The 14,097-nt window shown below is 33.8% G+C and overlaps 1 protein-coding gene across 7 annotated transcripts in view; it reads right to left on the reverse strand.

The window, feature by feature from the left end:
• Positions 1–14,097, reverse strand: part of EPHA5 (EPH receptor A5) — a 349,515-nt gene that overhangs the window by 164,130 nt on the left and 171,288 nt on the right. For 4 of the 7 annotated variants that reach the window (XM_050792668.1, XM_050792666.1, XM_050792667.1 and 1 more), the window contains exons 4-5: positions 11,333–11,488; positions 6,058–6,393 (exon numbers count right to left, since the gene is read on the reverse strand). The exons of 1 other annotated variant lie outside the window; for it this stretch is intronic. In XM_050792668.1, coding sequence (XP_050648625.1) covers positions 6,058–6,393; positions 11,333–11,488 — 492 coding nt within the window. The remainder of the gene's footprint in view (positions 1–6,057; positions 6,394–11,332; positions 11,489–14,097) is intronic. 2 more of the 7 variants (XM_050792669.1, XM_050792670.1) reach the window with 1 other exon arrangement.

Consider the following 14,097-nt stretch of genomic DNA (forward strand, 5'->3'; position numbering starts at 1 on the left):
TAATCTTGTAAAACAAAAATACCTTTAATTAGGTGGTGGTTCAAGTACAGGCAATGTGGTTTCTCCACTAAAGAAAATCAACAAAGACCCTGGCACTCAATATTATAATAATAGTCTAACAGCTGACCATTTTTTCTCTTTTTAGAAGTTCACGTCTCAGTAAACAGAGATTGCCAACAAGTGTTTGCTGCTTTTTTGCATAAACAACAGTATGCTTTCACCATATTGTTCTAATATTCTCTGAAATTTCCGGTTTTACAGCCAGATTAAGTCTTTGGGAACACTGATCATTTCAACATTTTATGAGACACCATGCTCATCAACTACAAGGATGGCATCAAATTGAAAAGACACAGTGAACTGGGATTATAATGTCCTCCAGACATTTGTGAAAGAACCAAGAAATAAAACCCATGAAAATATAGGTAACACCTACCTTGGTGATATTTCTGATAGTCTGGGAGAGCTTGAAACATGCCCTCCAAGGTAAGGTGTAAGTTTGCTGCATTTTGGTATCCATAGCATGTCAAATAGCCCTCTGGAAAAAGGTTCCAAGAGTCTGAGCCTACATTCAAACCAATTAAAATTTGTCTGCTTCGGTCAAGAATTAGAATTCTGTACCTTGGCATGTAAATTATTTGTAATTTTGGCTTTGTGGTTAGAATGAGCTTATTTTATGTTGGGACAAAATATACATGTATATATATTAAAAGAGCTTTAAGCTTAAGCTTAGAAATGCCTAGTGTAAAATTATTTTAAAATAAAAACAAATATATTTATAGAAAAACATAAATACACACTATTTTGCAAAAAGATAAAGAAACTTCCAAAGTAACTGCTTTTAACAGAATTTTAAAATTTTACTCTATGTGTTGATATGTGTCTTATCTATCTGTATGGATAGATACATTTCGGAAGTCCTAAAAGAATAGAACAGAACAAGAGAAGTGTTGTTATGTAAATAAATCTAAATATTATTTGGCAAAGAAAGATTATCTTGTGTAAATCAATTTTGTGTAAGAATGTATTATATATGAAATACTCATTAAAAAACTTGAGGAACTCAATAATTTTATTCATTTTATAAGATTAGTAGCTTAATAATGAACACTATACATATCCACTGTTTTATCCTCTAATTTGTATATCCACTACTTGCATATCCACTATTTTATCCTCGAATTTTTTTTCTGCTATTTATATTTGATTCCCTTTGTATTTGATTAAAGATTTCTTTATATAACTAACATATTCACATTTTATTTTCTTATCATTTTTCCCTTCATCATAGCCACTATTTCTTTATATTATGTAACATCTACTATTTTCTTGCTTTTCTCCCCCTTTACATTTGCTTATTTTTCTTTACCAGGAAAATTCTCACAATTTTGTAATTCTTTCTGGTCAATAAAATTATTATAACCACATTTTACAAGAATTGTAAATTTGAACCAATTCTAGTATTTGGCTTTTCCTTTACATTTTGTAGCTTGATTATTACATGCAAAAAAGTATTGTTTTAATCCAGATAGCTTCCCCTAAAAGCAAGTTCCTAGACTCCATAATGATATAATTGTTTGGAAAATATTTAAATACTATGTATACATTTATAAATCATTTAATCACTTCTATGGACTATCAGCCTAATGCAAAATTTTCAACTTGAACATACACTATTTTTCCTTATACCTTTTTAATCCAATTTTGAATCTGGACATTGATTGCTATTACATGCACAGAAATATATTGCTGGAGTGCAGAGAGAAATATCACAAAGAATTGTGCTTTGGTATGATGAGCACTTTGAATTAAAAGAAATCGGAAGGCCTTAGGTGTTACCTCAGAAGCAAAAACTTTATAACCTCTCATTTCTTCCCTGTCCCCTACATCTCACAATTGCAGGGAGGGACTCACTGAAATTTCCTTATTTGACTAAGGGAAACTCCATTTCAAAAAAAATGTGATTGTCTTAAAGCATCCTTCCTGGAAATCTCATCAAATAATCAGGAAACATTAACCACCAGAAAAGAAAAGAGAAGAGACTAAAAGTCATCACCATGCCCAGACAGACTTTTGTTTATTATTCTAAGGACACCTCCCAGAGATTACCTGGGAGACTATTTGCATAATAAGAAAATCTTTGTTCACAGTGAAGTTTGAAGTTCCTCCCCTCATCTTCTCATTACTGGTTCCCCCAGAAGTCAGAGAAAATTTGTCCCAGGTCATAGTTCATTGAGATGGTTCATTTCCGCATTTATACCCCCCGCTATTCCCCTCCCTATATGAAGAAGGTATTTAAGCGTCAACCATCTGGCCATTCTTTGAGTCTTATATTTGTGGGATACCACATCTGTGTGCATTTAATGAGTTTATTATGGATGTTTTTCCCTATTAAGCTGTCTATTTTCAGTCATCTCAGCAAACTTACAGAAAGGGCAAAAGGGATGCATTTCTTGTGCCCCTACAAAATCAATCAGAAAATACCAACACAACTGTTGAGGCTAATTATAAATTTGAAATAAATTATTTAAGAAAGAAACATATTTCTCTGAAAACAATCTTTAGAGAATCTCAAAACTAAATTTAAAATCTGCTTAAGGAAGTTTTACATAACAACCACATATGGTGAAGATAACTTTATTCAATTTAATTCTTAAAAGATATTTAGGCATTAAAACCTACTACAATCCACTTTCTGCAATTTGGGTACTTGAAAAGTGTTTTGCCGTGGTAGCATTAAGCTTAAGACATTTTAGGAGTTATTCTGAAATCACTTTGCAGAGATGATAACAGTTATATGACTTGGGCCTGTGTCCCTGCCCAAATCTCATGTTCAATGTAATTCCCGGTGTTGGAGGTGGGGCCTCCTGGGAGGTGATTGGATCATGGGGGCAGTTTCTTATGAATGGTTTAGCATCATATCCTTGGTGCTTTCTCATGATAGAGAGTAGGTTTTCAAGAGGTCTGGTTGTTTAAAGTGTGCAGCACCTTCCCCCTCTCTTGTACTCCTGCTCTCGCCATGTGAGATGACTCACTCCTTTGCTTTCTGCTATAATTGGAAGCCTCCTGGTGCCTCACAAGAGACAGAAGCTGCTGTGCTTCTTGTACAGTCTGCAGAACCATGAGCCAATTAAACCTCTTTTCTTCATAAATTACCCAGTCTCAGGTATTTATAGCAGTGGAAGAAGACTAATACAAACAGTGAGAAAATTATGACAGTTAAAGACATCTTACTTAATTGACTCCATCTTTCCTTTAACCTCCAGGCTGCCCTCTTTCATTCCTGGGGATAGACCAAAATAACTTTGGGGGGAATTTAGTTTATGATTTAGCTTTTAAACAAAAGTGATAATAACTCCTCTCTGAAACAAATCCTCTCCTTGCTTAGGGACCAGATAACCTTTGAAAAACTAACAAATTAGCCACAAAATTAAAAAGTATGGCTCAGGTGTCATGCAGTCAGAATCCACAGGATTCCTAACCTCCCCAGTGGCTCCCATGGCTAACATTGCTATTTTAAGACCTTTGATTGGTGTTCAAGATATTTTTCAGACCTTGTAGCATTCTGATGGATCAGTTGGCATCATACAGAAAACTTAAACTGGCTCATTTGGTCTTGTAGCCGTCACCCAGGAACTGAATCTGCAGGAGGACAGATTCAGCTTCTTCTGATTTCATCCCTGACCCAACAAATGAGCATTCCCCATTCCCTAGACCCCTGCCCACCAAAATATCTTTAAAAAACTCTAGCTTCTGACTTTTGGGGGAGCTGATACGAGTAATAATAAAACTCTGGTTTCCTGCTTAGCTGGCTCTACGTGTATTAAACTCTTTTTCTGTTGCAATTTACCCGTCTTGATCAACTGACTCTCTCTGGGGAGTGGGCAAGAAGAATCCATTGGGTGGTTACAATTAGAAGTTTTCATAATTTTTGTATAAAGTGAGACTTAGTGGTTCTAGAATGCTGATACTGAGAAGAATCTTATTTTGATGTTTTGGGTAGGTTTTCATAATGTTAGAGTATACTGTGAGAACGCGAATGAATAGCAACCAAAAGTCAAGAAAATTGTCTGCTCTGAATATAAAAATGTGTTTTACAAGACACCTATGAATTGAACACCTGGATAAAAATTGATCTTTTTTGGTATTTAAGGTATTGAAGTTTCAAATAATATACTTTGGAGGCTGAAGAGTCCAGCAAGTTGAAGACAACTATAGCAAATATTTGTTGAGTACCTCATTAAAAAATCAACAGTTATTTCCTCTATCTAGTTTATCAAAAGAATACCTTTCAAGGAAGTTAAGGGTATACAAGCGGGAAAACATTCTTCTGAAGGGACACAACTCTTAGTGATTGTTCAATATGCTTACAATATGTTGGTGGAAGATTCGTACATAGAATCAAGTAAAGTTGAAAGATGTTGCATAAGAAAGCTAAAGTCAAAGGTTTCAAGCCAATATTTTTTCTAAAATGGGAAGAGAGTTTGCATTTACTGAACACTCCTGATGTCTAGATACGGTGATGAAAAGTCAACACATGCTAGCATTGCCTGCAGCTGAGCCTATGCTGAGGGAAAAATTGATTTTCACTATTCCTGTCCAGCTCTTTAGCACTTCTATTAGTTTCACCTTAGGTTAGGTAGTAAATGGTAAAAAATATAAACGATTCACTGGGGAAAGTGGCTTATATGTGTGCGTTATATTTTCTAATGAAAAAAAAAAAAAACACTGTAGACAAGTATTCAATGTGGCTAAGAACATGCAGAGTATAGAATAATTCCTATTACATTAATCACATGCTTCACACAATCCGGGCTAATTTTGAATGTTTCCCTCAGCTTTATTAATCAGTAGCAACTATGAACTCAGCTGCATGCATTTTCTTAGTTTTAGAATATAACCATTTGATTTACTTGAGGTATCCAACAATTCAAATTAATTATTTTTGCTGAGACTTTGTAACCAACAGCATTCCCTCATTAAGGTTAGCATTCCACGACCTACAAACTTATACTAATATTATATAAAGTCAGCCTGATTTCATTCAGACAAGCATGTCCTATTTCTTTGTGAGTACTGGTGGCAAGGATGTGCTCACTGACCAAAGCCCACCTGAAGTTCTAAGGAGATGACGAGGTTACTACACTTTGGACTGAGAGTTGCAGCCAATTGATAAAGGAAAGGTACAAATTTTGGCTTTTAATGCCTTTTTCTTCCCCTCCCAGATACCCGTTGACGGACAAAACATGCTACAAATTACTCTTAGGTTTAAAAGGACTCTTGCCACAAGGTGGGTTGAATTATTAAATTAGCTGTAGTTTATCTTTGGTTTTTATCTTGCTAGGAAAGAAGTCTTCCATGTTAATTTGCTTAAAAGTGAACATTTGAGGGTAAAATATAGGGAAATCAGTAGCTCAAACAGGACTGTATTCCCTACTCCCTAATAATTACTTCCTACTCATTCCAAAATTTCCATATGGAATATAGAAGTGTTTTCAGGTGGTTGCATAATAGTTCATAGTTATTCTAATTTTGATAAATGAATTTAGCAAAGAAAATTTCATTGCAGGCATTTTTGCTACAATAGTTGAAATAATATGAAAAGATTTATGATCTGCAAGGAAAATTCATCTGTGTTGCCAAGCAAGCAAATAAACAAGCAAATAAAACCTGCCTGATCAGATGCTAAATTAATGAGTTTTTAAAAATTCAAGGAAACAAAAAAAAACAGATTTGAGCTATAAAAATGACTGCTATGAAATTATATGAGATAAATTTTGCTCCAAATGGATTTGATACAGAAATGTATTTCTAATGAAAAAATTCAATTTAAAAATGTTTTTTTTTTTTTTTTTCTGTAAATGGGATTTCTAACAAATCTTTAGCTTTTATTTGTTTAAAACTGCAAAAGCATTTTTGATGTGTTATACTTTAAGTCCTGACCTTCCGGTTAATGGAAAGTTCTCATACAGATTTCAGTCAACTTGGCCCTCAGCTATGGAAATAATTGACAGAACTAGGCCTAACATACACAACTTGGTTGGGCATGGCACTTACCTGCTTGATTTGTGGTTACATTTACAGACACATACTGCCGGGCTCCTGGACTCAAGTCGGACACTCCATTCACTGCCTCAATCTCAAAGGTATAGTTTGTGTGAGCGAGTAGATCCACCATCATGACAGAGGTGTTTTTCAGGCCGCTTTGCCGGGGAAGGTACCTGACATGACCGCCACACTCCTCACACACACCTGCATGGGAGTTGCACTTCTTGCATGCAATATAATATGACACATCTTTCCTTCCACCAGTGTCAGCAGGCGGAATCCATTCCAGAAAGACACTAGTTTCATTAATATTTGAGATGGCATTCCGAGGAGCGGAGGGGGGTCCTGGTTTGCAAAGTAAAGTAAGAAAAACATATTTTAAGATGATATTAATTAGGCATTATTTACCACACCAATTCCTGGTCTGAAGGAAAAAATAGATTTGCAATAAATCCTTTAAGTCGTAATTTTTAGTTTTGTTTTCACAATTTTGTAGGAACAATAGTGGGTTTTATTCCCTATGGAAATGACTTATTTTGGCATTGTTATAACGGTAGTTCAGTAAAAGAAGAATGTGTTGCTTCATGTATATGTAATCAATTATGGAGTAAAATGATGTATGCACAACTACTATTAGATAAAATTATATATTTAAAAACTGGTGAGTTTCTTGGGTATTGAACTGAATGTTTCCTCATTGATGCTAACCCTTGCAACCTACAAAGTAAACACGAAGTATCTACTTAGAAATAAGCATAGGAAAATACAGAATTTTCAGCGTAGCTCCTGACTACAAATTTTGTAAGGAAAAAAACAAAACAAAACCTTAGCTTGCTTCAAAATAGATTGCATATCTACTTGCTAAATCACCAACAGAATTTGAAACCCCCTACTGTATATCAAAAAGGCATTAGAATTTAAGTAAATGTTCAAAATTATAATTTGCAATGAAACATATTTTACTTTGATGTTGTTTTTGTATTACAGTTCTGCAAGTTATTTTACTTAATTGAAAATATAAAATTTACTTTAAAAATAACCCTCAAAAGGACTACAATAGGATGAATAAAAGTGTTCAGGTTTTGAAGGATCAATAGAACAAATTTCAACTTCCAATAACCTACCAAAATTAGAAAAGAAATACATTTAACACAAATATTTTCATAGACTCATAGCACGTTAGCTACTAACAGATATTAGGAGTGAAACTTTCCTAACTTCATGAAGTATTTCTTGTACACTTTATTTTTTGTATATAGCTTAATGGAAACTGGGTGTAGCTTTTAAAATATATTTTATGTTCAGAATCCTCTTATTTCAATAAGATGGAATATTTCCACTAAAATATGAGTAATGAAATCCATGATCAGAATTGCTTTACAAATTTCATATATTAAGGGTAAACATATCTTATTTGTATATTATTTTAATTATTCCTGAACTTGATTAGCATAATAGAGAGATCAAAAATTAATTAGGTAATTTCTAACACTATAGTCAATGTTTAGATACTTAGTTAAAACTTCAATCAGCTGTTAATGTTATATTATTGGATAATCTCAAAGAGAAAATACATTTATGTTTGTTCCAGAGGCAATTTAGACACCTCTCCTTATACAGAGAAAAAAATGGAGTATGGTGGTAGTTGAATGGTTCATAAGCATAAATTAAGCTACTTAGGATGATCTGTTATCTTAATATGCATTGTCTGTTCTAAATATCAAAATTAACCATTTTTAACTAACATTTATTAAGTCATGACTTTTGAGGGATTGTTTTAAAAGTGATACAAAGCTAACTGGTATTTAAGATTTAGCTGGATAGAATGTCATTTAATTAATTATTTATTTATTTAGAGGCAGAGTCTCTCTCTGTCGCCCAAGCTGAAGTGCAGTGGAGTGATCTTGGCTCATTGCAACCTCCACCTCCTGGGTTCAAATGACTCTCCTGCCTCAGCCTCCTGAGTAGCTGGGATTACAGGGGCACCCCACCATGCCTGGTTAATTTTTGTATTTTTAATAGAGATGGGATTTCACCATGTTGGCCAGGCTGGTCTCTAACTCCTGGCCTCAAGTGATCCACCTGCCTGGGCCTCCCACAGTGCAGGGATTACAGGCGTGAGCCACCGCACCAGGCCAAAATGTCATTGAAATGAAAGAATCCCTTAACTAAAAACTTGACATCTTTGGGAAAAAAAAAAAAAAAAAAAACCCTACCTTGACCATATTTAAGGTTGAATCCTATGAATTTTGTCATACCTGTCGTCTCATATACTTTAATATAAAACAGTACCCTTTAAGTTGAAATAATTTCTTAAGATGGAAATATCCAGTCTATCATTGATGGGCATTTGGATTGTATTTGCTTTGCTTTACTATTGTAAACAGTGCTGCAATACACATACTTGTGCATGTGTCTTTATAGTAGAATGATTTATAATCCTTTGGGTATATACCCAGTAAGGGGATTGCTGGGTTAAATGGTATTTCTGGAAATACACGTGTTCTTGTTTACTACACACTTTAGCTTATTTAATAGTACAAAGTTATACACAAAATGAAATTTAAGATAAAAAATTACAGGATTAACCTCTGAGAAATATCTCTAAGTTAGAACAATGTCTAACTTCTGTGTGTGTGTTTTTTTTTTAATTTCTATCAACTGAAAAATCCTTGCATTTAACACGTTTCCTCTAAATCTATAAAAATGAATCAGCAGCTGAATCCTCCTTTTCTTCTGACTCTTCTACTAACAGCTAGGATGGGGGCACAAACAACTTTAAAGTCGAAAGGAAACTCAAACTCAAGTGAGACCCTAAAGTAGAGGTAAATAGTGGAAGCTCAAACTAACATGCACCTACAAAAAACATGTGATAACATTCCACTGCCCTAATCATAGATATGATGTGTGAACCAAAGTAGAACTGAGACGAACCCTTAATTTAAGCAGATTCATCAGAATTTTTGGCTTTACTTTCGTTTGATTTTTTTCTGTAGGCTTATAAAATGTTATTGTATAGATTTTAAAACTTTGTATATTCTACTTAAAAAAATTGAAGTTGGAGATATAAATTCAATTCCAAAGAGCCAAAGGCAAACTGAAGCTCAAGATCTTCATCTGAACATCTATCAAGTGATAAGGAAATCGTATGCAGTAATTGTGGTATTATGAATGCAACTAAAAACATACACACACACTCATAGACTATGTATTATAAAGATCTTGTACATGAGTCCTTTTTTTTTTTTTTTTTTTTTAGAAATGAATACAAATTAGTGCTCATTTGACAACACAGTATTAGAAATTCACACACCCGGAAACTGAGAAATATGAAGCCTGACTGTGGGCTTTGGTCCTAAAAGAGTGCTAAGCAGTCCTTGCCACCAAAGCAGTTTCCCCCCTCATACCCCAACCCCATTTCCAAACCTAACAAATTTACAGAAAAGGGAGGTTCACATTTATGCTAAAAAATGGAAAGATCAAGGGTAGGCCACTTAAATAAAATACTAATTAGAAAATTAATAAAATTTGAAAGACAATTCAAAACATGGTTTTTCTCTTTAATTTACCACTCTGTTGTCTAGACAACATTTTCCTTATTTGGGCATTCATTTGGTCTCATAAGCAAAATAATTATTTAAATCTCCACTGCAACCAAAATGCATCACATTCAATCATAGCTTATATCTTCTCCATTCATATGTATCCTTACAAAAGCACATATATAAAAATGGTATTTATTCATTTGAAGAGGAAATTACTTTTCACTAGTAATCATCTAACCTGTAAAATCATCAACCTTAGGATAAAAAGAATGGTCTTCAGAATGTAAAGCTAATTACTAGCAATGATTTAAGGAAATCCAAAAATGTGTTTCAATGACGACATGAAATTTAGACACCACGAAATTCAGATAAAATTTCAATTTGTGATTATTTGATAACATAAAAAATCTGCACTGCTTCTTTAAATTTAGAGATGGATACTAACATTTCAAACTTTTGTGAACACCTTTGAAAGCAGCTACAACTTCCTGGAACCTAAAATAGTAAATCCAGGCAGTTCATGGAAATTAAACGATATGAGGAGGGAGGGATTCACTCTCCTTCTCTTTAATTTTCTGTTTTTGCTTGATTCCCTACAGAGACTTTGCTTGTGGAAAAACTGAAGTACTGTCATCAAGCAAGTAAATGTGTAAATGTGTTATATTCTCAGAAATATATGGAAAACCAAATATATAGAAAACAAAAAATGTTGAAAGATGTGGCTACATCTACTGCAAATGTTGGAATTAAATGTTTACTATTCATCTACTCTACTTAAGATCACCAAATATATTAAATAATAGTTAAGGACACTCACTGACAAGAAACATGACCATTGCTTGAGAACCCTAGCAAAAAAAATTGGTGTATATATGACTCTGATCTAAATCTGATTTGCCACTCCCAGTTCTCTATGCTTTGAAATATTTCCTGTGTTCTTTCATAAATTACTTTCTCAGTGACTTATTGGGGCAGTTTAGAACAAGTTGGTGAAGGCTCCATTAGCTACATAATTTTGTGATGAGAAAACTGGCAGAGGAAGAAGAGGAAGGAGGAAGGAGGAAGGAAGAAGAAGAAGAAGAAGAAGAAGAAGAAGAAGAAGAAGAAGAAGAAGAAGAAGAAGAAGAAGAAGAGAGGAGGAGGAGGAGGAGGGGGAAGAGGAGGAGGAGGAAGAGGAGGAGGAGGAGGAGGAGGAGGAGGAGAAGAAGAAGAAGAAGAAGAAGAAGAAGAAGAAGAAGAAGAAGAAGAAGAAGAAGAAGAAGAAGAAGAAGAAGAAGAAGAAGGAGAAGGAGGAGGAGGAGGAGGAGAAGAAGGAGGAGGAGGAGGAGGAGAGGAGGGGAGAAGAGGAAAAAGAAGAAGAAGAAGAAGGAGGGAAGGATGAAGGAAGAAGAAATTTTAATGTAAACTGGGAAGTAGATTATCAAAGTTATGTTGTTATGTTTAGCTAGCATGAACACTGAAATAAGCCACAAAATGAAAGAAAAAATTCTATATCTGTGTCTCAGCTGTTGAATTTGAAGTTAGGGAAAATGGATGCTTCTAACAATGAGTGATAAAAGAGAATCAAACTTTTCAGTTCTTATTCAAGGAGATTGAAAATTGATGAAAACTGTATAGAGAAGATTAAACATTATGCCTGTTTTAGGGGGAAATGTTGCTAGAATATAACAGGCTCCATCGTGCTGTTTCCTCAAAACTGGTGAAAGTTAGCATCACTAAATATCCATGGGTTTCCTTACTTGTGCATGCCATTGTGGGTGGATCAGACTCTCTCCTGAAATAATCCTTTTCACAGACACAAGAGGTTGAAGCTTCCTCATGGGTATAACTGTGAGGTGGACATTTGCCGCAGCTCTGGATGTGAGGTGAGGCTTTGAAGAACCCAGGTCTGCACACTGTCAAAAGAAATAAGAGACTAAGCTTTTGCCTGGAACAGATGCAGTGTTTGTTTTGTGAATAATGTCATTATTTTGACTAGCATACGCAGATTACAGATAACACAATCTTTGCATCAATTTCAAGAATTTTTCATAAGCTTCTGGATAGTAAATACCAGGCCATTCATTCAAATAATCAAACATTTATTTAAAGTACTTAAACTTTTATGGAATGTACATACTTGTAATGATTTTTATGCTACAGGAGCTTATAAGGAATTATATTGATAAAAGGCAAATACTTATATGTATTTAAAACAGTGCTTTGTGTATGATTTTTACTGACTCTATCATTACTACAACTATGTTGAAGAAGTAAATATTATTCCAGGTACTGCTAAAATGGTGTGATACAAAGTAGGCACGCAACATTATGTTATTGAATAATAAATTAATTAGTATGTGCTAAATGCCTCATAAATTCTGTTAGATTGGGGAAAATGCATAGATGACCTGATATATCAACTATATTATTTTGATTTCAGGGGAGTCAAATTTTTGACTTTTTTTTTTTACATTTACTTCTTTTTAGAACTTTTCTTTGAGACACCTACTGATTCAACATTTATCCATTCTAATATCAGACAGGCTTATTTACTATACAAATTATAATGATTTCTTAAGCACAAACATTATGTCTTACTCACTTTTGCACTTACTTTCTCCAGTGTTTGACCACAAAAAGCGTTCAAAGAGTTCTATGAAGTGTGTGAATGAATGAATGGAGTGGCATAAATGTTATAACTGAACTATTTAAAATCGCATAAAGAAAGTGTTTTCTGATATTTCTGTGAGCATTTCTAAGCTTATCATCGGGTAAATGTGCAGTAAATCTTTTTATTCTGTGGATTTTCTACATGTTCATATTATTCTTATTTCTCAATGGGTAAAAAGCCAAACTTTAATATGCTAATTGCTCAGTATGGGTCACTTGAAGACTACCAAACTGATGGTCTGAATGCTTTGTGTAGCTTACTTTACATAAAGTTAATCAACTATGTTTTTCTGTTTTCAAAGCTCACTACATATACTGAAGTAGCGTATACATTTGCTGAAGCTCAAAGGTGAACTTGTATTTCAGTAGAAATTTCTGATAGATATAATGAATTGGGACCAACTTTCATATGCTATAAATGATTTCATGTTTTAGTAATCCATGCTAAGGCTCTCTGCCATCACCATGAATAATCAGAAACTGGCAAAATTGAGAAGATACTCTTTTCAGTAGATCTAATTATAGTGATAGTAAAGCCTTAATGCTCTTATAAATTCTGAGAGAATGTGAAGGTATTTGAAAGATAAGAAGAGCTTTTTGATAGTATTAGGGACATTCTTGTAGTAAATGATTAGGAGAAGATTTAAAATATTATTTTTCTTATAATAGGATTGCTGTAGCAGCCTATACCATACTTAGCTAAGTTATTCAATTTTTCTTCTTTTATCCTTTTAGTAAAACCATTCTCACTTTAAACACTATTTGCTTCAAAGACATGAAGTGTCAATTCATATGTTCTAAGTATTTGGAATTCATTTACCATTCATGAAACAAAAGTCATTTCTCTTCTTTTTAATGAATGTCTCTTAACGTAAACACTTTATATTATATCACATATAACACTGCTGTTCAAACCCCCAAGGGAGCTTTGGAAATATAAAGTAATAAAAATCAAAGTAAAAAGTAGATAAATGTATCTTTCTGTTCAGTTCAATAAGATGTTTTCGACAGGTATAGTGGGCCAGTAACTCTACTTGGACTGGCTTCAGAGGTAAATGAGATAGACATGGCCTTGCCTTTATGAATCTTAAAAGTATTCCATAAATATTATAAATATTACTACACTAGGAAAAGATAAAAGAGCTATAGCAGTAAACATAGATACCCAATTTAATCTGGATTATTTATAGAGACTTCCCTCAGGAAGCTGAGTTTCTGCTTATATTTGAATGATTATGAAAATTATTTAATTTGAGTTAGAGTGTATCAGTACATTAAAGGGAGAAATCCTTGCAAAGGACTACATCTGGTGGAGAACAAATAGGGAAATGGAAGATACTAAAGAATTGATCAGGAAGATAGTCGGAATAAAGTGGAAGAGTCAAGTTTATACAGGACAGAGGGCACCAGGACACAAAAACCTTATATACTTTATTAGATATTTGGTACTTTGTTTTATAGGCAAAGGGAGGTTATTGGAAAATTCCCCTCACCCCAGCTTTATTAAGGTTTAACTGACAAATGAAAATTGTATATATTCAGAGTAACTGCAAAGTTATTAAGCCAGGGAATAATGAGATCAAAGTAGTGTTTATGAGATCATTACACAGCAGCCTGGGTAAAAAAAGCAAGAACAGAGGCAAATAGCTCTTTTGTTTCTATTGCATTGGTCCAGAAAGAGACAATATCACTTAACCAGAGTGGTTCCAGTATTGATCAATAAAACAGGGTGAATTCAATAAATGAGAATGGGGTAAAATCAACTAGATTTCATGATGTATTTAATGGGTTAGATGACTTAGCGGAAAATTGTAAGAGTGACTGTAAGGCATTTGACTTAAACTTCACAGAA

The sequence above is a fragment of the Macaca thibetana genome, chromosome 5, assembly GCF_024542745.1.
Source record: "Macaca thibetana thibetana isolate TM-01 chromosome 5, ASM2454274v1, whole genome shotgun sequence".
NCBI lineage: Eukaryota > Metazoa > Chordata > Mammalia > Primates > Cercopithecidae > Macaca > Macaca thibetana.